The sequence below is a fragment of the Lentinus tigrinus genome (assembly GCF_003813185.1).
Source record: "Lentinus tigrinus ALCF2SS1-7 unplaced genomic scaffold L226scaffold_10, whole genome shotgun sequence".
NCBI classification, from domain to species: domain Eukaryota; kingdom Fungi; phylum Basidiomycota; class Agaricomycetes; order Polyporales; family Polyporaceae; genus Lentinus; species Lentinus tigrinus.
This window is the reverse complement of record NW_027137919.1, coordinates 477,957-502,897: the sequence shown is the minus strand read 5'-3', so window position 1 is coordinate 502,897 and position 24,941 is coordinate 477,957. Positions and strand designations below refer to the sequence as shown.

General features: G+C 54.9%; 7 protein-coding genes across 7 annotated transcripts; 3 read left to right on the top strand and 4 right to left on the bottom strand.

The window, feature by feature from the left end:
- Nucleotides 1-1,666: 1,666 nt before the first annotated feature.
- L226DRAFT_47125 (uncharacterized protein) lies at nt 1,667-3,699 on the bottom strand. The gene is made up of 6 exons (XM_067676366.1): nt 3,624-3,699; nt 2,586-3,555; nt 2,409-2,529; nt 1,946-2,351; nt 1,763-1,895; nt 1,667-1,706 (listed from the first exon to the last, which is right to left on the bottom strand). The coding sequence occupies exons 2-5, from the start codon at nt 3,471-3,473 to the stop codon at nt 1,868-1,870; spliced, it is 1,443 nt and encodes a 480-aa protein (XP_067536098.1). The 5' UTR covers nt 3,474-3,555; nt 3,624-3,699; the 3' UTR covers nt 1,667-1,706; nt 1,763-1,867.
- An 11-nt stretch (nt 3,700-3,710) lies between these two features.
- Nucleotides 3,711-6,841, bottom strand: L226DRAFT_507389 (mesa protein). Its single transcript, XM_067678126.1, has 9 exons — nt 6,628-6,841; nt 6,355-6,561; nt 5,532-6,306; nt 5,186-5,484; nt 4,837-5,134; nt 4,490-4,777; nt 4,278-4,436; nt 4,097-4,219; nt 3,711-4,032 (listed from the first exon to the last, which is right to left on the bottom strand). The coding sequence occupies exons 1-9, from the start codon at nt 6,735-6,737 to the stop codon at nt 3,859-3,861; spliced, it is 2,433 nt and encodes an 810-aa protein (XP_067536097.1). The 5' UTR covers nt 6,738-6,841; the 3' UTR covers nt 3,711-3,858.
- Nucleotides 6,842-7,310: 469 nt separating this feature from the next.
- L226DRAFT_570544 (uncharacterized protein) lies at nt 7,311-10,604 on the bottom strand (the record flags this gene model as incomplete). Its single annotated transcript, XM_067684448.1, has 3 exons — nt 7,311-7,409; nt 7,483-7,854; nt 7,917-10,604. The coding sequence occupies 3 exons, from the start codon at nt 10,602-10,604 to the stop codon at nt 7,311-7,313; spliced, it is 3,159 nt and encodes a 1,052-aa protein (XP_067536096.1).
- Nucleotides 10,605-11,300: 696 nt separating this feature from the next.
- L226DRAFT_485719 (PIN domain-like protein) lies at nt 11,301-13,410 on the bottom strand. Its single transcript, XM_067677126.1, has 6 exons — nt 13,246-13,410; nt 13,133-13,195; nt 12,912-13,074; nt 12,485-12,860; nt 11,888-12,420; nt 11,301-11,835 (listed from the first exon to the last, which is right to left on the bottom strand). Exons 1-6 carry the CDS (start codon nt 13,284-13,286, stop codon nt 11,359-11,361), a joined length of 1,653 nt encoding a protein of 550 aa, XP_067536095.1. The 5' UTR covers nt 13,287-13,410; the 3' UTR covers nt 11,301-11,358.
- A 177-nt stretch (nt 13,411-13,587) lies between these two features.
- On the top strand, nt 13,588-18,195 carry L226DRAFT_612552 (coatomer subunit alpha-2). Its single transcript, XM_067686407.1, has 15 exons — nt 13,588-13,739; nt 13,796-13,909; nt 13,963-14,043; nt 14,091-14,185; nt 14,240-14,813; nt 14,876-15,252; nt 15,312-15,543; nt 15,596-15,734; nt 15,791-16,031; nt 16,088-16,243; nt 16,309-16,507; nt 16,558-17,081; nt 17,133-17,456; nt 17,510-17,782; nt 17,837-18,195. The coding sequence occupies exons 1-15, from the start codon at nt 13,691-13,693 to the stop codon at nt 18,080-18,082; spliced, it is 3,624 nt and encodes a 1,207-aa protein (XP_067536094.1). The 5' UTR covers nt 13,588-13,690; the 3' UTR covers nt 18,083-18,195.
- Nucleotides 18,196-18,656: 461 nt separating this feature from the next.
- On the top strand, nt 18,657-21,949 carry L226DRAFT_612551 (uncharacterized protein). The gene is made up of 13 exons (XM_067686406.1): nt 18,657-19,231; nt 19,291-19,344; nt 19,409-19,475; nt 19,532-19,829; nt 19,890-19,914; nt 19,965-20,053; nt 20,107-20,196; nt 20,253-20,294; nt 20,353-20,373; nt 20,428-20,672; nt 20,753-20,953; nt 21,018-21,109; nt 21,164-21,949. The coding sequence occupies exons 1-13, from the start codon at nt 18,756-18,758 to the stop codon at nt 21,591-21,593; spliced, it is 2,130 nt and encodes a 709-aa protein (XP_067536093.1). The 5' UTR covers nt 18,657-18,755; the 3' UTR covers nt 21,594-21,949.
- Nucleotides 21,950-22,840: 891 nt separating this feature from the next.
- On the top strand, nt 22,841-24,167 carry L226DRAFT_522687 (uncharacterized protein; the record flags this gene model as incomplete). Its single annotated transcript, XM_067678776.1, has 2 exons — nt 22,841-23,696; nt 23,752-24,167. The coding sequence occupies 2 exons, from the start codon at nt 22,841-22,843 to the stop codon at nt 24,165-24,167; spliced, it is 1,272 nt and encodes a 423-aa protein (XP_067536092.1).
- Nucleotides 24,168-24,941: the final 774 nt, after the last annotated feature.

Genomic DNA, 24,941 nt, shown 5'->3' with positions numbered 1-24,941 from the left:
GGTCGGAGCCCTGTGCTCAGTCATCGGTCATTTTCAGTTATGGTACTGTGGACAGTTCGCGTTTCCGGCGACCGTATGCACCCTACCACCTCCAAGATACGTTCGGTTCTCAGCGAATTTAACTGGGCTCCCCGCGCTTCGAGGGCGAAAGGTGAGCGCCGCCCACCCTGCTGTTGATGATGACCAGCATAAGTGAAACAGATCCCTACTTCCTCTACGTTCCGAATATCTATGTTACAGCGTTGATGTCGGGATACAGTAATACATGTCCGGATCAATATCGCACTCCGGCTCGGGGAGTCCGAAAAGAGTCCTGTGGCGAGCCAACATCGGTCTAAGCATATCGTCTGTTCTCGCCTCCATGTACGCCATCGACATGCTCGTCTCCAGGATCGTCCTTCCTTCACGAACACAACACATACCTCCACGGCTCGCGGGGGACTTCCGCTGACCACGCTTCGGAGGCGTTCTCTCAACACCTCCAAGTCGGGCTCTAACTCCCGGCGCAGCGTCTCCTCTGAATCCCTGCCGTCCCCGTCCCTTTGTCCGGCCCACCTTGCCCCATAGTGCACCTCCAAGATCACACGCGCACCCTCGGTGGTCACGCGGTCGAAGAGGCGACCGAGGTCGGACAGTTCCTGTTTGGTGGCGGCGATTCCTCTAGTGGCGGACACGCTCAGGAGGATCTTTACTACTTTCAAGGAATTGGCACGAATTTCCTGTCGAAGATCGATGACATTCGCATTCTTTGCATCTGTTGGAGTTTCTCTGTGGCGGCGGCTGAGCAAGTCATGCTCAGCCTCGGTGACGATAGGGATGTCGGCGACATCATGGATGAGCCCCATAACAGCGGGTATGTCGAGGGTAAGGTGGACCAAGGTTTTAGCTGCGAGGCGAACGAGACGGATGAGAGGGATTGTGGCCCGCAGCGGGTCCTGGTGCGGCGAGGGCAAAAATGACGTGAGTCTGCCCATCTACGAACGCCGGTCTGCCAGTTCTCACCTCCGCGGGGTCACTACGCACTTGCAGGTCTACCAACTCATTCAGAGATGGAAAATCTGTGGTGTTCACATCTCTTCCGTAGTCTCGCCACCTCAGCGCCGTCAACGAGAGTTGGTAGACAGCAAACACACTCAGTACTTCAACGAGTTCTTGCATTTCTGTCATCGTTATTGAGGTGAGGGATAGAGTGTTGATACGTGCATGACGAGAATTGAGTAGTGTCTCGAGTGATTGACCTATACGCCACGGCCAGGCAGTGATCTGTTCACTAGAGGACAACACGAAAACGACACTGGCCTGGGTGCATATAGCTTCGGTTAGATGTGCCATGCGATCCGGGTCCCTCGGAATGGATGCCGTAGTCTCCTCGCTCAGGTGCACGACGACCGACCGATGAGGAGGTACCACGGAGAGCCTTTCGATGCTCATGATATCTACACGAGAGAGAACCGGAGTAGAGCTTTGTAGTACTGTGGGCTGGGTTGACTGGTGTGTGCGGCGCCGGTATGGTGTAGACATCGTCTGCAGTCGGTCGAGAGGTGAAGGTAAATGAGTTCAGCATACATTCTAAAGCAAACAGTGCTGCGTCTGAGCACGCGATCCAGTGGGTGCATGGATGGCGAGGAATGTATCCCAGATGTGGGCGCGCTAGTACCACATGTTGGAATCATAGGTTTGAGTTTGTGTCCCGTTGGCACCTTCTTCTGAAGTATCTTGTCGTAAGTACCAAGTATATGACGATATGAATGCGGAGACATACCAACATGTGCTGTAGAAGTCTACAGGAAAAAAACGCGCGCAAGCTGATCTTTGAACTTGAGTAACGCTATCATACAGCACAGGAAGATGTCATACAAGGTCGTGTCTAATAGTAATTGCCATAGCGATGATAGCTATATGAAATTAGTAAGTGCTGACCGCCATGCAAACCTGGCTTACTCACTATTCGATGCGATGGGCTGGTTGTACTACGTGCAAAACGTCTTTTGATGCTAATCGAGGAAAGGCTTCCCGGAAGTCCGTTATCCACAATTCAATGCTTTCTTCGGCCGTCCCGACGTCCAAGGTAATCGTCTCCAGACAAGGAAAATGCGATGCAAATACCATATCCTCCAGCGCGTAGCTGATGGACTTGATATGATCCAGGAAAGTCTCCGGAGACTCATGGACCTTCGCAATGTCGAATTGAAGATAGATGGTGCGTAAAGATGGGCTGTCCAGTCGTAGAAGTAGTCTGGGAATGGCGGCGATGATCTTGTCGTAATCTAGCGCCTTAGATAACGTCAAACTTTCCCAAAGCTCCAGGTGTAAAGTCTCCAATGTTCCAAGGGATATCAACTCCCCGATACCTGATAATCGTAACTGTCCAGCTATATGTCCAGTAAGAAGATAAGTTGTATGCATACCTTCAGTACCGAGCATCCTAACGACTCCCATATTTAATACGAGCTTTTGAAGCTTTGTACTGAAGGCTTGGAGTAACATTCTGAGCCCCACTCTGTTGTTTGGGTGAACGTAGTACTCGTCCTGGTCCATAATGAGACATGAATTAATCGCGAATATAGAAATGCAATTCAACTCACATCACATCCAGAGTACAATACGTAGAGTTCCGTGACAGGTGGGATCACCTTCGGAGGTTCAGGGAGCCACTTCGATCCCCGTTTCACTCTCGGAGGTTGAGGTAGCCACTCGGGAACGCGGAACCGGGGTTCAAGCCAAAGTACTTGGTGCAAGGCCAGTCTCGCTACGTTTGGGTATGGTCGGAGGAGATAGTCAAGATCTGAAGTATCCCATAACCACACGTTGTTGAGCTCCAGTGACGTGATGCTGGGCACCCGGATGTTGGTGGAGTGAAAGAACCTATGGTACAGCAAATGATGGCGTCTAGACATCCGAAACATGAGGGTGTGCAGACGCGGAAGATGGATTCCTAGCACACTGGGGAACAATTCCATCGTTGCAGAGTAAATCTTGGGATCGTCCCAGCTTTCAGGTCGGATGCGAACCTCTTCCACCGCCAAAGCTAGCTGGGGCGTGGATTTCAGTAGGAGTCGAACGCCATACAAGCTGCGCACATCGCCTTTCGAGAAGCGTAAGACCCGGCCACGAAGGAGAATGCTTTTCAAGCTCCAGGCGCGGCATACGAGGGAACATGCTTTGAGAGTATGCTTCCACATGAACACATCCTCCACATTGCACTCTATCACGCACTCCAGGATGCGTTCGTAGATCTCGATTGGAAAGACAGAGGCGTTTGGAAGAGGTGCGGATAGCAACGTGGGGATGCGTTCGAAGATGTCACCCTTTGGAGTGGACAGCGACATGGGCACGGGGACGAATTCGTCGATCCCGATTGTAAAGATAGTGGCGTTTGGGAAAAAATTGGACAGTGACATGGCGTTGGTCATGTCGAGCTCAGACCGAGTACGAGGGAGACAAGGATGTGTCGACGCTTTATCCGAGTCCATGATCGCTAGTCACTGGCCAGTTCGACTTGCCGTGAGAACATCATACGTGTGAAATCTGGCATCACTATTTCTTCCGACTGTCCTGTGCACATCGAATTGTATCGGAATGGTCAAGACCAGCATATATATTGAAACGTGCTCAGAACAAACCTGTATTTGCACGACCTTCGAGGAGCCGGAACCTGCTAGCATTTCGAGCGGCTGGCGGCCAATGCAGTGACGAACGAGCCGCGAGAAGACCAGAATGACAGCGAAGAAATAATTCCTTCAGGTATCTAGACATACGCATTCGCAAGCAACAAGAGGATGGTACACGCCGTGCCCTCACGGCCAAACCAACAGGACAGGTATAGAGACAACGCACATAGGCACACGGACAGGGAGACTAGCCACCCCCAAGGCTAGACTCGCTACGATTCGATGGTGTCCTCGACATGTACGAAGACTGGGGTATCGTGAGGGTATTGGGATCCTTCAGCCGCAGCTCCCGCGTATGGGCTTGCCTAACGTAGGCATACCGCTGGAAATGGTTCAGCGCCTGGAGGAACTGCACGCCGATCTGCGAGTCACGTGAGCACACCGCTGCAGGAACAAGAGGTGCACGAAGTGGACTGTAGACGCACCGGGTGAGCTCGGAGCTCATTAAAGAGGTCCACAGCGAGGTCTCGAACGGCCTCCTGTTGGTGGAAGAGGCCGAAGCTGAGGGGCTGCAGACCGTGCAGGTGGGGTGGGAGCCATGACAGTAGCTGCAGAGGGGAAGTCTCGTCATGCTCACTTCGGTACAGAGCAGTTCGTTAGACATACCTCAGTGACCTGGTCGTACGTGTGCAAATTCTCCGAAAGAGTGCGGAATATCAGCTCCGCCTCTCCATCCGAGATGTACTTCGCGTATCGCAAACGCGACAGCTGGTGCGCCAAGTCAAAGCCTTGCATAGGATTCGTCGCAAGGGAATGTTTCCAGTCCTGCGCATTATCATTCAATCAACCGCTTCGTCATACCATGCATATAGACTCACAGCTTGATAGAGCTTGTAGCACTCGGTCCTCCGCCACGCCTCGATACGGCCTGCATTGACTGCAAGCTCTTTGGTACACGCCACGTCGTCCGTGAAGAACGCGCCGGCGCCCAGTCGTGGCTTCTCTCCGGGCCTCTCTGTGTATGTCGCAGATGGATATCCGATCGACGTTGATCCTAAGAGGTCCTCTTCGTATCGTGACGCTACACGGACGAACCTCATCGCATACTCTGCGAACTTCGCACGGACGTGCGCTTCGGAATAATGCGACGCGATCGCGGCGAGGATCTGAACATCGCACCTTGATCAACACGATGAAGTAGTGAACGAGCGATGGAAGTACGTACGTCGTCGATGAAGACGTTATCCGCGCTGTCAGGTCGCCCGGCGAACTCGGGCTTCTGCGCAAGACCACCTTCCTTCGTCTGCACCCGCACGACTTCATCTTCGCTCCCCACGGAACTCTCGGCCTTGAGTGTACCAGTGCGGATGACGAGCTGATTCGAACTTGGTGCCCATGACGCTGGATGGCTGCTGTAGATATCCTTATGTACGACCATGCGGTTCGTGCCAATGTCGCAGAGGAGATCCCAGGATCCCGCAGCCTCAAAGATAGGATTAGTGACACCTGCGATATATCCTGAGCTATGCGTGTCGTCAGACAACAGCCAGAAAGGAGGATACAGAGACACTCACACGTTCTCCCACTCTTCACGGTTAGTAAGAGTCGCATAGGGAAAGGCCCGCTTGATGAAGCCCCTCAGCACGACGCCACATCCAGAGCCCAGAGCGCAAGCCGCGAGGACATGGTTGGAGACATTCTCGGCCAGCTTGTGATGGCCTAGGAAGATGATGCGCTTGCCTGTAACTAGCGCGTTGAACAATACAATCACAGGCGGTGTGAGAGAACCATTCGTGTGCAGATGCGGATGCAGTGGCCCCGACATCGTCGTGATGGTTGGAGAGAATGTGGTGCAGAGCATAGTCAAGGAGCCCTGTGAAGGGGTGAGCATGAACCTCAGAGTGCGCATGTGGTACGCACCTCGCCGACCTCCTCAGGAAAGGTTGAAAGCGGAACCTTCACGGGTAGCAAGTGTTCATTGTAGTTGATGGACGTGTGGAAGAAGTGGGAGTCCTTCAGCGCGGCAGTTGCAGCACCAGTCAAGGAGGGCGCGTTTTCTCCTGGACGTCCATAAGCGCCATGAGATGAGGATGAGGATGCGTCGGTAGACCTGCGTCCGCGAGTCGGAGCCCCGCTCGCGATGCTACTACTACTTGCGCTCGCAGCCGTCGCAACGAAGCCCATCTGATCCAGCCCGCTCTCGTCTCCCACCCATACGGCGCTCCCATCGAGCGAGAACGACGCCTCTGAGGGCGACGTTGGACTGCGCATCTGGCTCGCGGACTTGTAGCTCTCCGGACCGTTCCGTCCAGGGTCTTTGCGCGCGCGGTGCAGACTATCTTCGTAGCTCGCACGGGAGTCGCCTGAATTGGAGGACTTGTGACCAGGACGGACCGCAGGAGGGAGGGGTGCGGTCGGTTGCGTCGCAGTACCGGGCTCGTTGAGGGTAGAATAGTCATCGAGCCTACCAATCAAGACGTCTTGTCGCTCCGTACTTCGCATGATGAGTTTCTCATAGCGGGTGAGGGCGGGCATGTTGCTGAAGTCCATCGCATTCACCGCGTCGAAAAGGCGGGCGAGACAGTCTTGCGACGGATTCATGAAGTAGTCGTCCAGGGCCAGCAGCAAAACAGGCTTGAAGATCTGCACGAAGGGGTATCGCGTGCAGATGGCCATCGCCTTCACGATAGCACCTCTGCCACCGTTCAGGCTTGGACGTCGCGAGGGAACCATGCGTGCTCACCTCCTCGCCGTCTTGTCCAACTTCGTTCGCACTAGGTTGATCACATAGAGCATCCGCGCGTCCTCATCCTCCGTCTCTGTCTCATCTTCATTATCCAACGCGAGCACGGGCTTGATGGTATTGAAAGGGGTTTGGTTCAAGAAGAACACGGTCCAGTCCGCCGGCTGTTTCTCCGCTCCATCTGGCAGCATAAGGTTGGCAAGAAGCCTGGCAACAGAATTGCAGCAGATGGTAAGTTATACGTCCGATCTCATACACCAAGAAGTTGCATACCCTTCATCCGTCCCGAGAGGTTGAGGGAACTGGTATGTCAATTGTGCGCCACGGTCGATATCGAAGTCGGCCACGAGCACAAATGAACAGTGCTGAGAATCGTGCGCCATAACATCGGCCACGCCGACAGAGTCGTTCGACGCGAGCAACGCGCGGGTTCGACGTGAGAGGAGAGTGTGAAGGTGAGCGTAGCGGACGAAGAGCTGGAGGTGCGCGCCACGGCGTCTCCTGCCAGTCGATGTCACTGTACATATATGATACTTCAATTACTCGACCACGATCACGGTCGAAAGCAACCAATACGTTCATATCCGAGAGTGCTCGAGACTGCTTGTGAATAAGACACGTAGTTGACCATCGCACCTCCGGGATTATACAAGAGCTGACTCAGACTATACGACGCAACGAGGGAGACATACATAGATATTCGACGAATAGATTAAGGCTATAATCACAGGGTGTCTCATAGTACACACAGTGCTTGTAATGAACAACATTGATGCTTGTGCAATGTGACGTCTTCCGAACAAACAACACAGTGAGCGGGGAAAGCAGAGCTGGGCACAAGATGGACAGCGCACAACAGAATCCAGAGAGCATGTGCGGGCGAAGCGCGAAAAGAAAAGCAATAGTCAATTCCAATCCCGATATAGGTCCCAGACAGGCGCAAGGCAACGCCGTCATTAGATTTCGTTCCGGATCATGATACTGAAGCACCGTTCGCAGAAGGGCTTGCCGTCCCGCTGGAAGAAGGCCGGATTTTCAAACGGCTTGTCGCAGCTCTGTCGGACACACACGCAATTTCACAATGAGCGATGTCCACAAGGAAGCACGAAGGTAGAGACAGATACTCACCGCACATGTGAAGCACTCCCAACACCACTTCCCGCCAAGCGCCTCGACAGCCTGCATGCCATCCCGTATGCTCTTCTTGCACTTCTTGCACTTCGGCATTCGCAGCCGCACGTGGCATGCCTCGCAGTACGGGTGGCCCTTGTACACAGTAAACCCGACGTCGTCGTCCGCGCTCGCGGTGAACGCACCGTCGCCCGCGAACGTGCGCGACGGAGCCCCGGGCGAGGATGGGGGCAAGAACGGGTCGCCGCACTCAGCGCAGAAGAAGTGCTGCTCGTGGTACGTCCGCTTGCCGAGCTCGGTGTCGTCGAGCGTGATGAACCGCTCGTCGACGATTGCCGTCTGGCAGTGGTAGCATCGCGGAGCAAATTGCTGTAAGTCACGACCATGGTCAGCAAGTGGGAACGTGCTGACGATCTCAGGGTAGAACGTACCTCGTGGTAGTCGAGATGGCAGTAGGGCCGACCGTCATGTGCGTACGAACTGAGATTCTCTAGCAACTCGTCGCACACGCAGCACCTGAAGCATCCAGGATGCCAACGCATATCCATCGCGCTCACGATCCGGCCTATGATCGGGCCACCACATCCTCCACAGACAAGCCCACTCCGCTTCGCCGCCTCCAGGCGGGGGTTTGAGAGTGCTTCTTGCATCTTACGCGTCTGGGCCTGGTTCTTCTTTGGCGGCGACGAGGACGGCTCCCCGGGTAAGGAGATTTGGGGGATGGAAGGTCCATCGTCTGCTCCTCCGATGTTGATCGAGGGCACCCCGCCGCCGTCGTCATCAAAAGATATGCGAGGCAGGCTCGGAGGCGCGCCACTCGGCCCAGAGATATTGATGAGCGGCCCACCATCCATGTCGTCCTCATCGCTGTCCCCGTCCGCGCTTGCCGGGAACGAGATCTTGGGGATCCGCGGGGTGCCCTGGGACTGCTGTCTTGATGGTGCAGGTGGTTGAAACTTCACCGGGGAGTGCGGTCTCGCAGAGAACTGTGGCTTCGCAGGAGAGGGAGGCCTCTGGTTTGTCTTCGTAGGTGACGGCGGCCTGAATGCAGGCTTCGTGGGCGACGCAGGTTCGTTTCTGGGAGGAGCGGGGAAATTCGACAGCGAGAACACAGACGTGGCATCCGAAGGCGTCCGTCGGACAGCAGTACTGCTCGACGGCGCCGTCTGCGAACGCGAGCTCATGGCCGGGGCATGCGGCAGCTGTGAATTGAAGCTTCCAGGAGGGCGAGATGGCGGCTGGGAAAACGATGATGACGGAGCAGGGGACCGGCGCAGAGAGGGAGGGGGAGCATCATCCAAGCTAAGGTCGAGCTCGCCCTTCCTGGGAGACCTCGGTCGGGAGAAAGGCGTGCTCGTAGCGGCAGAGGTGTTCGAACGCGTAGGTTGGGGTAACGCTCGGGCCTGCATCTGAGCGAACGTCGACTGCGTGGGAGGAGCGGAGACCGGAGTTGGGCTTACTGGAGCCTTGGGTAGAGGAGGTAACGCTGCAGGCCAGCCGCCCTGCTGTTGCTTGCTTGGGGAAGGGGGCTGTGGCATAGGACGGGATCCATTCGTATTGGACAACGACTGGGAGTGGCCGTGCGTCGGTCGGAACGTTGGCGAGGGCGAAGTTGACCGCAACGAGACAGCCGCCATGCGCATCGCGAGGCTTGTTTCTCCTTGGCTTGATGAGGGTGGGCCTGGAGATGGAAGCTCGCGGCGCGCACGAGGTGTGGTTTCCACTTGTCCTCCTCCACCGTGACTAGACTGGCTACTTCTGGATGGCAGGTCACGGATGCCAAACTGAGGACTCGGAGATCGCGGATGGCGCTCCAACAAGGCGTTCGTTAGCTCCTCGTCATCCGAGCTAATCGGCGACTCCGAGACTGGTTCGCCACCAAAGGCTGGTGTCTGTGTGTTCGTCGGCTGAGGGGGCAATGGATAGCTCGGAGCCGCAGTAGGCAGAGGAAGTGTGCGCGAGCGCTCGCGTGCCGAGAACCGCGAGACAGAGGGACTGGTGGCTGCATTGGGAGCAACTGCAGACCGAGGAACGCGAAGAGGTGGGTCTGGTGGCTGGACAGGGGACTGCGGAGTTGGAGGAACGTTCTGCAACTGCAGGTGGGGTGGAAGTGTCCCCGTCCGAGCCAGCGAGTCCTTCTGAGCAACGACTGCATTGCTGCATTGTCCTGGAGACGGCAGAGGACGGGCCGATCCAGACACTGTGCTCCTGCGCTCTATGGGGGCCTGCATATGTGACGGCGTTGAAGCAGCGATCGCCGACCCACCGGGTTGAGGCAGAGCACGTCTCCACATAGGCACAAATTTCTGACCCGGCGCGGGTTGAGGCTCAGGACTTCGTACGGGCTGTTCACGCGTAGGAGAAGGATGGGGCTCCGGCAATGCGCGCTTCGGCGGGCTTTGAGGTTGCACAACTGGTTGGCTCTGAGAGGATGCCAAATCAAAGGATCCCGCAGAGCGTGGCAATGGTAGGGGTCGCGGTGAGCTAGTGGAAGTCACCGAGAACCCGCTGGACGTGGGTGACCCGCCCTGCCCCGATGGTATTCGACTGAGTGGGTTGGGCGGGGTATCCACCGAGAAGGTACTAGGAACAGATTGTGTCGGCCGATGAGTACCAGCGTAAGGACCAGGAGATGGCGTTTGTTGAGGAGCAGCGTACCCCTGCCCATTACTCGGAGGAAGCGGTAACCCACGAGGATCAGGAAGAGGGCGTCGGGACGACTGTGGCGTGCCAGATTGGGGTGTCTGAGGCGTCTGAGGCGAGACCGGAGAAGGATATGGGTTCGCCGCGGGAGGCTGCATGTATGGTTGGGGAGATCGAGGCGGATAATATTGACCATACTGCGGTTGTTGAGAGAGGGGGGAGCTCAGAGGGCCATTCGGTTGACCAGGCGCGTAGGGGATTGGATCGATTCTTGAAGGGGGCCGCTGGGGCAGTGGCGAAGAATTATGTGCATAGGGATATTGCTGCTGAGCCGCGGGTTGAGAATACGGAGCTTGCTGATAATGGGTCGCATACTGCTGTTGCAACCTCGGGTCGTACGCCTGAGCCTGGGGTTGCGGCGTAGGATAGGCATACGCCGTTTGTGGATAGTAGGTAGAGTAGCCACTCTGAGCCATGTCGGCGAATGGTGGTTACTCCTGAGCACGTCTGAGCATCTCACCGTGCTCTCCGAGGCTTTCCAACACGCACCTCTAATGCAGATGCACACGACGACAGTCCGCAGATCCCTGACTCCGACGTCTGTTGCCCGCCACACACACCCAACACCAGCGTTTGTTAAAGAATGGCGCGGTATTCGTTCTGAAACGTTTGGAAGGCGAATCCGAGATCCCGTCCTATCAAGAGCCTGGGTTGGCGGCGTTGGGATACATGAGTATTCGGTCTCTCATAACATCGGTGCCACTGATCACACACCTGGATGGCACACGCTCTCCACCACTACAATCCTCCCGACTCTACTAGGCCGTGTCGTCTTCAAGGCCGCAGGCCGGAGCTGAGTTTCCTGACGAAGAGCGAGTCGATCACAGTTTGGCTTGAGTTGTAGACCGTGGTGGACTTGTTGATCAATTGTACAGCCTCGATGATACCGGAACCCGATGGTGCAAGTCTGGATCAACCTTGTTGGTCGGGACAACAGCCCTTCCAGGTAGCAAGCCTGAACGCGTTACAGCAGATGTGGAAGAATAGAACAAAGATCCCGACATACGAAACACTGAACAGAGAACAGAGAGGAGTCCGGCGCTTATGAAGCCGCCGGAAACCGTCACTTCAACTTGCAGATTGTAGTATGTACGTCGCTCACATTAGATCTTGTCCGACCAGTAACATTGAGCTACACTATGAACACGATAGATGGAATGAACTGGGGGTTCAAGTAGCAGAAGGGTTGTCTGCAAAGTAATTCCCTGACAGTGCCTGGCTGTAGTCCCACTCGTCCGCGCCAAAGCGGCGCAGTCCATATCTATCCAAGATATCGCAGACGGCATCCTCGTCCACCTCTCCCTGCTCCAGCAAGGACAGGTCCGGGAGCGGGGGCAACGTCTGGAACACGTCGCGCGCGAGTTCAACCTGCTCCAAGTAAAGCTCCTGGACGACATGCGCCGCGTACTTCTCGTGCTCGAGGATGTGCTCAATTGAGCCGTGCTGGCGGATATACTTCAACGCGCGCGTAGGGCCGATGTTCTTGATCCGCTGAGAGAAGTCCGTCCCGAGGAGGAGCGCAAAGTCGATGAAGCGCGCGGGGTCGAGCTGCAGGACGGTGCGCACCTCCGCGCCCGAAATGAGGACAAGAGGCCCATCTTTGCTGGCCAGGTTTCGGAGCAACGGCGCTCCATATATCAGCACGTCCTAGACACAAAACAATCAGAAAGGAAGTTGCGTAGTGAGTAATGCGGCGTACCGTATCTTCGCTGGCCACGTAGTCGGCGTGACCATGCAACACCAAGGACGCAGCCAGAGCTTCAGCTTCATATGGCCCTGATGGCTGGACGCATGGAATACCCATCGCCTTCAGAATCTCTTTGCTTTCTTCATACGTTTCCGTCGTTGGGGGATGAGTACGCCTCATGTAAGACTCCGATAACACGCTGCTCTTGGTCTCCAGCGCTTGTGCAAGGTGAGTGACCGACTCTGGCACCTTGTCTGCCCTGACGGACTCGGCGAGTTCCGTCCATAGAGTTGCTTCCTCGCGCAACAACCCATGTTGGCTCTTTGACAACGCGTAATCCGCTTTCGCCGCTTCGAGTTCGTCCTCCGCGACGGCGCTGGCAGGGACAACAGGAAGTGAGGTATCCGCCGAGGAGGCGAGGGAGATAGATTCAAGCTGTGGTATGCTTCGACGGTATCCGTCGTAAAGCTGCGTGACGGATGCAACTCGGTCTTCAGTGTGTTCTGAATCAACGACAGTCGGCGAGGGTGTATTGTTGGTGATGTCTGCAAACATAGCTGGTGAGCGAGTCCGGGGTTCAGGGCCGACGTCGTGAACGCGGGGGCAAACCTTCAAGCGACGAGACAGCCTCCAGCTCGCCAGCAGAATCGTAAGTGATGGTCTGCGAAGGGGGAGACGAAGGTTCTAAGGGTTTACCGGCGCCACGCACCGCCATACAGGCAAGGGTGACGGGAACACCAACGACAGCTGAGGCACCCGCGGCGACGACGTCCTTAGCGGTTGCAAGACCCGAGGTGAGGCCCGACGGGAGTTTCCAGTTCTCTACCGACTGCTTGAGCGTTGCGAACTCTTTCTTGCCCTCGTCCGTCTCCACGGAGTCCCATGTGCGAAGGAGGCTTGTAAGGCGCTGCAGTCTATCCAACCGCTCCGCTTCAAACTCGCCGCGGGCCATGGTAAGTTTGCGATCTTTGCGACGTCTCTCAATCTTCTTCTTGTCAAGATGTGCAATAGGAGTTGAGGGATCAATGTCACGTACTTCTCGCTCCTTTGCTAAGCTCCGTTCCCTGCCGTCGAAAACGCATACAGCCTGGATATTGTTGTTGCGGAGGTGAGAGGCTAGCCGATACCAGGCGAGAACGTGGCGATGTCGCTGCGGCATGGGTGCAAAATGGAATCTCTGTGTGATGAGGGTGCCATCGCTAACGAGGTCGCGCCACGTTAGCTCTTAGAGTAAAGAATATGTATGTCGACACGCACATAACGATTCGTTTGCCTGAGAACGCACTAAGCCTCTCGGGGAGCTGTTTCAAAACCTCAGGGCTACGAGATGTGAACGATCTTGAAGGACATTAGAGCATACATGGACTCACCAAGTCTTCTGGAGGAACGGTGTCAAGCCGTGGACACCCATGTACCTATGTATTCAACCAGCAACAACAATTCTAGATCTTCTCAGCAGCGAACTCCTTCTTCTTCAGTGCGACTTCGTGAGACTTCGTGATAGGGCCATAAGCTGGTTGGGTGGTGGTAGTTGGGGTGAAGTTGTATTCTACACACGAATAAACAGCTTGCTAAACTTGTGAATAAATGTATTTAGTAACAAAGTGACTAATGTCCATAATAAAAGTCACCGGAACTTACTGATCATCTGGATTGATCGACCATAAACTACACTTACCCGAAGTCTAATCGCCGTACTTACTGCGTCGTCACGTTTCACATCCGCACTTCCACGTAGCCGAGCACTACCGCCTCTTCTCCTCACTTTTCTGGGGTCATTTCAACGCACTCTCGACCGCAGAAAACACCGCCAATATGTCGGTGATGCTCACGAAGTTCGAGTCCAAGAGCAATCGCGTCAAGGGTACGTGGAGGTTGATGAGATTGCAGGCGCACGTCTTCATCCATTCCCGCACTTAGGATTGTCATTTCATCCAACGCAACCTTTGCTGGCGGCGTCGTTGCACAATGGGAGCGTTCAGCTGTGGAACTACCGGATGGGCGTGCTGGTCGACAGGTTCGAGGAGCATGAAGGTACGCATCATTGTTGATTGGCCTCGGTAATAGCAGACCCAACGATTCCCAAGGCCCGGTGCGCGCTGTCGCGTTTCACCCCAGTCGCGCCTTGTTGGTGACCGGAGGAGATGATTACAAGATCAAGGTGTGGGGTGAGTGGGACCAATCTCGCAGTCATTCGTCCTCTCATTGCTTGCAGACATCCGGCCCACAAACCGCCGTTGCCTCTTCACGCTTCATGGACACCTTGACTACATTCGAACTGTCCAATTCCACCACGAAATGCCTTGGATCGTGAGTTTATTACCCCGTTGCGCGTATACTTCGCTGTAGCTCGACACTCCGCAGCTTTCGGCGTCCGACGACCAAACGATACGCATCTGGAACAGCACCTCGCGAAACTGCATAGCCATCCTCACCGGGCACTCCCATTATGTCATGTCTGCGCAGTTTCACCCGAAGGAAGACCTGATCGTGTCTGCTTCACAAGACCAGACTGTACGCGTGTGGGATATCTCCGGGCTACGCAAGAACACCCCCAACACCGCACCTGGCACGTTTGACTCCTTCGACAACTTCTCGACTGTCAAGTACGTGCTCGAGGGTCATGACCGGGGTGTCAACTGGGCTTCTTTCCACCCTACGCTTCCCCTCATCGTATCCGCGGCGGACGACCGGCAGATCAAGATCTGGCGTATGAGCGAGACCAAGGCATGGGAGGTCGACTCGTGCAGGGGTCACTTCAACAACGTCTCCACTGCACTATTCCACCCGAAGCATGAGCTCATCGTCTCTTGCGGTGAAGACAAGACCGTGCGCGTTTGGGATCTCACCAAGCGGTCCGCGGTGCAGACGTTCAGAAGAGAACACGACCGATTCTGGGTACTTGCGGCGCACCCGGAGCTGAACTTGTTCGCAGCTGGTATGGTTCGACAGTCATGATCTTGCCCACACTTTGTTCATTCATGTCCAATTTGTTCGTAGGTCACGACAGCGGGTTGATCGTTTTCAAGCTCGAGCGGGAACGCCCTGCTTTTGCTATGCACGCAGACACGCTCTACTACGTCCGCGACAAGTATGTTCGCGCATATGATTTCAACACTGGCTCGGATATCGGTCTGCTCAGCGTCCGCAAGTTTGGAAGTCCCTATGTACCCCCACGCACACTCAGCTACAACCCTGCTGAGCGCGCCGTCGTGTTGACGATCTCCTCTGACAACGGTCTCTACGAGCTCACGACCCTGCCAAAGGATGCGGTTGGCGAGGTGAAGGACTCTTCGACGGATGGGAAACGCGGGAGCGGCCAGTCGGCGATCTTCGTCGCGAGGAACAGGTTCGCTGTGCTGAACAAGTCGACTCAGGTGAGTTCACACATGCTTGTGTTGGGTGCGAAACTGAACCAAGCTTCAACCTCGCACAGCTCATCGAGGTCCGCGACTTATCGAACTCCGTCGTGAAGAGCATCAAGCCTCCAGTCCAGACCAACGAGATCTTCTATGGCGGTACTGCGAGCCTCATCCTCAGCTCTGCTACCTCCGTTGTCCTGTACGACATCCAACAGCAGAAGACGCTTGCGGAGATCACGACGCCACCTGTGAAGTACGTTGTTTGGAGTGCCGATGGCTCCCTTGTCGCCCTCCTCAGCAAACATAGTGCGTTCTCATTATCCGCGCTTCACCCTCCCAGTTCTGACGACCTCTGCAGCCATCACCATCGCGAACAAGAACTTCACGCAACACACTCTCATTCACGAGACTATCCGCATCAAGTCCGGCGCTTGGGACGACTCGGGTGTCTTCATCTACTCGACGCTCAACCATATCAAGTACTGCCTTGCGCAAGGGTGAGACGGAATTTTTGTTCTAGTGTGGTGCGGTAATTGACACGAATATGCCATAGTGATCATGGTGTGATTTGCACGCTCGACAACCCCGTCTACCTCACCCGCGTCAAAGGCAAGACCGTCTACTGCCTCGACCGCTCCGCAAGACCTCGCACGATCACCATAGACCCAACGGAGTACCGCTTCAAGCTCGCGCTCCTACGAAACAACCACGAGGAAATGTTGTACATTATTCGCACCTCTAATCTCCTTGGACAGAGCATCATCGCCTATCTGCAGCAAAAGGGCTTCCCAGAGGTAGGCTCAGCTATTGCGCATATCTGTAGCATAGGATTGAGTTCTTGCTTCTCCAGATCGCGCTGCACTTTGTCCAAGACAAAAACACGCGCTTCGATCTCGCGATCGAATGCGGCAACCTCGATGTGGCTCTGGAGACTGCTCAGACAATTGATCGGCCCGACTGCTGGGAGCGTCTAGCGCAGCAAGCCCTCAAGCAGGGCAACCACAAGGTGAGCCCAGGATGCGTAGGGAAGAGTTGGCCACGTACTGACGACGTGTCTGCGCGTCTTGACAGATTGTTGAAAAGGCATACCAGCGCACCAAGAACTTCGACCGGCTCTCGTTCCTGTACCTTGCCACCGGTAGCACGGACAAGCTCACAAAGATGCAGAAGATTGCGGACGCGCGTGGAGACCCCATGTCTCGCTTCCACAATGCACTGTATGCAGGTGATGTGCACGGCCGCATCGCCGTGCTGAAGGATGTTGGGATGTGTAAGTAGTCTCTCAGCTGACCATTCAAGTATCTGATGACCGTCTTCCAGATTCGTTGGCCTACCTGACTGCGAAGACTAATGGCCTGGACGATGTTGCGCTCGACATCTTGGAGACTGCTGGTCTCACCGAGGCCGATGTCGATGATGTCCCGTCGTTTGGTCGGTCGACGCTCAAGCCGCCTACCGTTGTCACTCCCACGACCGCCCATAACTGGCCCACGCTGTCGATGGGCGAGAGCTTCTTCGACAAGGCTCTCGCAAATGGCAACCTCGAGGGCAGTGCCGACGTTCCTTACCTCAACGGTGTCGATGGCGGTGTGGCAGCATCGGCGGCTCTCGACGATTGGGCCAAGGATGAGGAGGGGGCCGAGGACATCGCGGCCGAGGAGGGAGCTTGGGATCTCGACGCGGAAGAGGCCGCAGAACCTGAGCAAGAAGAAGAGGCCATCGAGGAGGAAGCCGACTTGGGTGCTGGTGCGAACCCGGGAGTCAGCGAAACAGAGCTCTGGACACGCAACTCCCCCTTCGCTGCAGACCATGTTGCAGCGGGTTCATTCGACACGGCGATGCAGGTAAGAATACTGCCTATTTTGGCTGCACGAAGATACTGACCCCCCGTGCAGTTACTCAGCCGGCAGTTTGGCATTGTCAACTTCTCGCATCTCAAGCCTGTCTTCCTCTCTATCTACCGCTCCTCTCACGTATACCTCTCTCCTCTGGCTTCTCTCCCTCCACTCCAGTTGCATTTGCGGCGAGACCCTGAGGAGTCGTCCTCCGGTCGTGTCCTTCCTGTCGCCGTCCGCAACCTTGCGTCTATACGGGCAGAGCTTTCGGAAGGCTTCCGCGCTGTCTCTGGCAACAAGCTGCCCGAAGCTCAAGTTGTCTTCCGCGCTACGCTCCGGTCGCTCTTGTTGGTATCCATCTCGTCTGACAGCGAAGCAAAAGAGGTATGTGTCGATCCGGTACAGCCAATAGCACCTGACTGACCACCTCATGCTAGTGGCGCGACTTGGTAACGCTGGCGCGGGAATACCTCCTTGGCGTAACTATCGAGATTGAGCGTCGACGGGTCGCGCATGAGGATCCTGACAACGTTCGTCGGAGCTTGGAGCTCGCTGCGTACTTCACGCACTGCAAGCTGCAACCCGCTCACTTGCAAATTGCGCTGCGGAGCGCGATTGGCGTCTTCGCAAAGGCCAACAACCACGCTACGGCCGCGAAGTTTGCACGACGCTTACTGGAGCTCAACCCTGATCCAAAGATCGTTGCGCAGGTATGTCCACCATACGGTGAAAGTGCGGCGTGATCTGACTGCTCATTGACACAGGCGCGGCAACGCATAGCTGCTGGTGACCGCAACCCGAGGAACGCTGTCGAGATCGCCTACGACGAGTTTACCGAGTTTGAGATCTGCGGAGCCAGCTTCACCCCCATCTACAAGGGCTCTCCCGCTGTTCGTTGCCCGTACACGGACGCCGCATACCTCCCACAATTCAAAGGCGAACTCGACCCGCTCACGGAACTCACAGAGATTGGGGCGTCATCTGCTGGACTTCCGGCGCCTCGGTCATAGCTGCATTCTCCTCTGGACTTGGGCTGGATGGCGCATTCGGAAACCTCATCTCGGACGTTGTTGCACTACTCGCGCCTGTATCGCTGAAAATTTATTCCTCTTTTGCCTGCTCTCTACCGATGTTTGTCCTGCCACTGTGTGCTGGGAAGTTGCAAGCTCCGACGTTCTCGGGGCTGTGCCTGTGAGAAGCTTTCAATTAACGCCAGCTCTATCGATGTTCTCTCAAGAACCGCTCGCAGCAACATATCTGAGTAAGTACCCAGATCAGTAAGCACCGTCTGTTGTCGTCTGGTATAACGCAGGATTTGCCTCCGCCTATAAGGATCTTTTTAGAGATGACATTCAGTGTGTGTACGCGACCGGGACGACCGGCACCTTGGGATCGGTAAGTATGGGTTGCTGTATTCCGTGCTTAGGTCATATCCAGATATACTTCCGCACCGCCTTCAAAGGGATTCTTTGGAAGTCCCACACAGCGTCTTCCCGCCACGAGTTCTACCGCGTGTCCGGACGTGGCCCGAGATGAAGGCGTCCATCCAGAAAGGCAAGGAGCTCCTCTGCTCCTCGTGTTTTGGCGAGGCTGTCCTAGGGTCAAGCCCTCGTCCCACCTCTCTCTCCTCAACTGTCAATCGTCTTGTGGCGACACCCCACCACATCCTATACGCACCCCTCAATGGCCCTCCCGGATATCCGGATATCTGATGCAGCTGCTTGTTCATCACACAGCTTGAGAAGCGCAGCCCACGAAGAGCATCCCATAGACGTCTTCGTTCTACCCGAGTTGCCATCCCCAATCCCATCTTATAGCCCAGAAAAGTCGGCCCCTCCATCACCATCACCCATCGCGCCTGCCACACTGTCACCCCCGTCATCTGTTGCGCGTCCCTCTTCTCGAGTATCTTTCGCATCCGCCACGACATCCGAGACCCTCGATGGCCAGGAGACTCCGAAAAGCCCCGACCCGCAGTGCGACACTGTCCTCGGGGGCCCTATAACCGCAGATCCAGAGCCCATAATCGCAGGGCCGGACGCGTCGGGGGAGAATGTCGCCTCTAAGCCAGTAGCGCGCCGGCCGCTCTACTTGTCCCCGTCATCGATATATTTCTTCATGGACGGAAAGGAGAGCGACAGGTACGAACGTAAGCCGATGTGTGTGTATTCATTCCGTGGTACGTTGAGGTCTTTCATTGATGACAACTATGATTTAGTCGAGAAGGAGACGGATTCACGATAATCCCGCCATTCAACAACTTACCGTTAAGGTAAGTTGATAGTTCCCCATGCGCAAGCGGTTCTATTGAAACTACCTCCGTCGACTCAACATAGGGAGAAACCGGGAGGAAGATGGGATTCCTACGTAAACCCGGAGGGGAATAGGTATTTTCGGTGCATGGTGCGTGATCTCTTCTATCGCTCACATCGATGATCGTGTACTAATGTAGTCTCCAGAACATCTTCACGAGCGAGGACCTGTACGACAGCAGCGACGACTATGCCAAGCTTCACTACGTCGAGCGGACCGTGGAACGGCTCATGGAAGAGATCAGCCAGTACCCGTCCCTCTGTCTGGACGATGTTGAGATTGGGATCAAACTCATGGACTACAAAGACGAAGATGGAGAGGCCATCCTGGGTTGCCACTACTTGGCCAACACGAAGTCGAGAGAGGTCTTTTATCTCGACGAGATGAATGATGAACACTTCTTCCCTCATTTTGGCAACACGATACTCAGCCGTGAACACCTACGCAAGTATCATACATACGTCTTACCTCCATGTGGTGTCACTACTAACCTGATGTAAACAGATATGATCGCAGAGTCCGCGTACTGGTGAATATGCACATTTGCGAGCTTCGGGCACCAACTGATGCTATACTCAGGCAACACGTCTTCATGTTCCCGCACGGTCGTAGACTCTTCCCGGAAGACTGTCAGGAATTACAGGCTGACTTGCTGTGGTGGTTCATTGGTAACTCACGCCATGCAGCATCCGTTCCTCTCTTTGCTTACTATGCTCCATAGACAAAGTGACGTCCGATGCTTCTCCATTTCCTCATACGCCCGAAGAAAATCACCGTTTCCACGCCATTATCAAAGATATCGCATTGGACGGTATGTGTTCCAGGATCATTGTTCAGCTGGGTGCTAACTCATGGTTACTGGTTAAGTGAGAGGACATGAAGTCTTACCGCAATACATAGTCGGTTTTGGTGGGTACATTGTTACATATCCTCTACCCGACCCTGAGTTGAATTGTATACTGCACAGCCCGTTTGAAACATAATATCTGTACGTGATGAACCGATACTCTCTTGCGACGCTGTATTCACTGATATAACATAGCGAAAGCCCGCTTCGTGCGATATCACGGGGAATACTGTGTACAAATGGACGCGTACAAGAGTCAGTCTGGAGAGTGGCCAGAGCCAGCTAAAGGCTTCAAGATCGTCGGTTGGCTGTTCTTCTTCACACCGCAAATATACCTCGAGCGTCTGCGCAGGGTTTGGGTCGACTATCGCGTCAATACCGTGCACTGGCGCAAGCTCGTAACCGAACTACAAGAGGATTGGACGGCCTCTATTACGCCAGTGCGTTTGTGTAACGTGTTCTCTATTGCACCTCCGTGTGATTGATGAAATGAATGGTTCATGTGCCATTGATGTACTAGGCCACCGTCATTTTGACAACCAATATCGGTTTCCTCGCCATACAAAGTGTCGATCAAGGCGGCGTGGCCTTACCCGACAGAACTGTCGCACAAGTTCTCTCTTACATGTCGACGGTGCTTAGTATTGGGAACATCATCGCTTGCACGATTCTAGCGCGGCAGCATCGGGGAAGTTTGGCGTGTATATATGGCACTGAGCCGGTGGGTAGTCCCGAAACCTTCGCAGATCGTGCTCGGAGCTCATGTTATAATCTGTGCGTCATAGATCGCATATTTCAGAGCGCGCGCCTCTTCGCATTGGGGCCTGGAGAGGCTCGCAATTGTCTATGCCATACCTATGGCGTTCTTCTTCTGGGCGTGAGTCTCGTCGCGTCCGCTTGTCCAGTCGCAGACTCACAGAATGCTGCACAGCCTTCTCACCCTTTTCCTGGCCGTCGGCTGGGTCTGCTTCTACCATACCAGCCCCGTTACCCGTTGCACAGTGGCAATCACGGTCCTGATCTCCTTCCTCTTTCTGGCTGCTGTTGTGCACAATGGAGACTGGACGCAGTCTCAGGCAAAAGCAGCGTTCAGGGCCAGAATGGACCGGACGAAGGAGTTGGTCAAGAACGCGAGGCGGATGCCGCGCCGGTTCGGCACCAAAGTTCGGAGGTTATCCACGGATGCGGCCGCTGTCTTCAAGAAGATGAAGACATTGTCCGAGCCGAGGCCTGCGGAGTCTGCTGAAGACAGTCCTACGGCGACAAGGCGAACATCGCTCAGTGGGATGTTCGCGAGGTCCCGGCGGACCAGATGGTCGTCTTCGTGGAGGTCGAGTGATGATACTATCCTCCCCATGTAGGCATAGGGAAGTTGTGCTCGTGTCATGCATGGGCCGATACTTCTGCAGTGACACCCGCCATCGTTGTTCTTTTCTCGCTTTTTCATGTGCTATCGGACCTGTTACCTTCGTCTTCGTCTGTTCATATTTTCTGCACAATCTCCTCTCCTCCGCTATCATCGCTGATATCTCCGTTCTCGAAATGCTACTCATGCTTGTACTCTCCGAATCTTCCGCTCTCGAGTCTCGATGTAACTCTACGTCGCCGTATGTCGCAGTCATGTTCCCGCTTGACTAACAACACGCATTGTATATTCATTCCTGCACCTGTCATATGTACCGCTGTCTCGAAATGCATTCTCGTTATTCTTGCCGATAGTACCCCTGCGGTGGGCCATCCTGACTTCCCCAGTGTTAGCTTTCGCTGCCATGTTCGGGCCCTCATTTCCGCGCTAATCTCCGAGCCTGTACAACCCTCACTGCAAAGAACGTATCCTTTCGGCATGCGAGAAGTGGTAAATAACCCGGAGGAAAGAATCAGACTTCCAGAAACTTTGCTAAATCATACGTTTAAACCTTTTCAGCCTGAGGAAATGTTCTCACAACCTTTCCTTAGCCTAGAGAGGCGCAGTGGTCGGAGATTCAGCAGCCTTTCGGCGGATGATAGAGCTTAACATTTAACTTACCATTTCATGATCATTTCCTGAATAGGCAAACGATGACGGATTTCCTGTGCCTCTGTGTTACTCTGTGTTACCCTTCCCGTATTGGGGGCTAGTTACTGACCTTCATATGTTAATTGACCATCTTGGATGTCACACATGTTAGCTCTACTTGTCTCCGAGTCGGCAGACGGCTTATAATGCATACAAATCCCAACTTACCTGCAAGGTGCACTATTGTGCCGGCTGATACGTTGGGCAAGTATGTTGATATCTTGCTCATGTACAAGACTGCTGTCGTATATTTGTCAGACAATATCTGATTCCGAGTGCGAACGCCGATGAATCCGCCGGTGGTTCGGGTGGTTAGCAAATTCTTCCACTTTGGAATTGCAATGCTGCATGGCCCGAGGAAGAGACGACAACGAAAGCTCGCCCGAATAATGACCTATACCGCCTGAGAATTAGTACAATAGAGCTTCGCAACTTGTCGAACAATTGGCGGACTCTCATTGTCCAAATAAGGCAACTAGCAGTAGTTCGGAAACTCGACGTAAACAGACGCTCACGCTCTTCCTGCCAACCACCATCATCCTCCACTCCGCCATGGCTCGTCGACCCGCAAAAGTACGCAAAACCAAGGCTGAAAACTGCACAAAGGTCGTGAAGTCCGAGTACCGGAAGATTATTGACCTCCCTCCCGAACTCTTGCACATGATATTCGAGTATGTGAAGGACGACCGATGGACCATGAAGAGATGCGCTGCCACTTGCGCTGTGCTGCGAGAAGTCGCGGTCGAGTATCTAAAGTACCCCAGTCCTCGCGTTTACGAAAACCTCGACCACTTCATGACATTCATGCGACGACACAAGAAGCCGACGACGACGGTTCGGTCACTCCAGCTGTCTAACGTAGCCTTGGATGCAAGTCTCATGACCGAGATCAAGGGCCTTTTCCCCAAACTGACCTACCTCACCCTGCGGGACATCTCTTGCACCCCGCCGTTGCCATATCACCGTCCCCCTCCCGAATCGTTAATGCAGGTGGAGAGTCTGAGACTCGAGTCCACCCGGGGCGGCTGGTCCCTGTGCGGCATGATGCACATCATCTCTTTCCTTGCGCCGACGACCAGGCTGGACATCGACCTCCGAGGGTGCGAGGGCTTCCCAGACAAGTTCGACCCTCGCTGTCTCGCCAGCTCCCCTGCCGTCCGGGAGCTTTGGATTGACTCTTCCTACGTACCCAGGCGGACATCGGCAGATGTGCTGGATGCGTTGTCGAGGACCCTCGCCCCGGAGAGTCTGAAGCGCGTCGTTATAGAGTATGACTCGGGTGACACCGTGCGCGCGCTGAGTGCCTTGCTTGGTCGCATCGGAAGCAACGTCATGAATTTGTACTTGCGCCCGTGCTCGAGACCATGGGATGCTGCAAAGAGACAGACATGGTCCGATCCGTTCGATGGTGAGTCTCATCTGCACTGTGGTTGTACAGTTAATTGACTATGCTACATTTGAAGACTGGCAACTGCTCGACATCAGCGCATGCAAGCAGCTGGAGACTCTGTACCTGCATATCTACGTGAAACGGAAGGAGAATCTCAATTCCCGGAGGGCTGTCAGCTATGCCGCCACCGGACTCCTCGCCAACTACGCTTCTCCCACCCTACGCAAGGTCACTATAGACCTCCACGACCTCGAACGGCCGACCACGCTCGGCAACAGGGTCGTGCTGAAGTTGCAAGAGTTCGACAAGGTCGTGACCGCGGCGCGCTTCCCAAACCTGCAGCAGTTTGAGCTCAGGGTCGGCGTCAGCGATGACTTGTATCGCAAGCGCCACCACGAGCAGAAGTGCCGCGAGGCTGCGCTGCGCGCGCTGCCTGGTCTCCACGCTCGGAACGTCTTGAGGATCAAGGTTGAACGGACATTCGCGTGATGCGTGCCGCACATACACGGCGCTTCGAAGAGGCTTGTCCTCGAGGGCTCAGCTGGCGAAATGCGTCTCCGCACCAACACTTTCCTGGCCAGCCTGAGGCGACTTCCCATCCTCTCGCGTCACATCTTCCCTCTCATCGTGACCCCGCCCATGCCGTCACTTCCGAGTTCGAGACCCGTCCTCTCGTCGTTCAATGTACCACCGCGGGAGCAAGATGGGAACCTCAAGTCATGTACTCAGTACAATCAGCCCAAGCACATCTCCATTTCCTCCCGCCCTTCATGTTTCCTTTTACATCGTCTCAACAATGTCTGGCTTCACGTTCACCTATATCTATATACTACACCACATACCACACAACAACCCATCTCCACCGCTCCTCTATAATCGTTCTCGCTGACTCCGAGTCCTCCTGGACACCAAGCACCCTCAGCGACTCGACGACAGCGCTCCGAGGCCACAGTTCCGGCGGTCGCAATGCGCACGCGGCCAGAATATCCAATCACCGTGACATATCCATCACCTTGTAGAGTAAAGCGTACAACGTACAGTACCCAAGCTCCGACGACTCGACGAGTAAATAGCAGTTAAGTAGCAATGCGAACAAACAAGATGAGATGAGATGCGTAGTACAGTGTACTCTACAGTGTACAGTGGCACGGGGGGTCCGACAGCGTCTGACAGCGACAGCAAATGATGATGGGATGATGGCAGGTGCGAGCAATGAGCGATGAGCATCCGAGGTCGAGATTCGAGATTCGTGAGATCATGAAG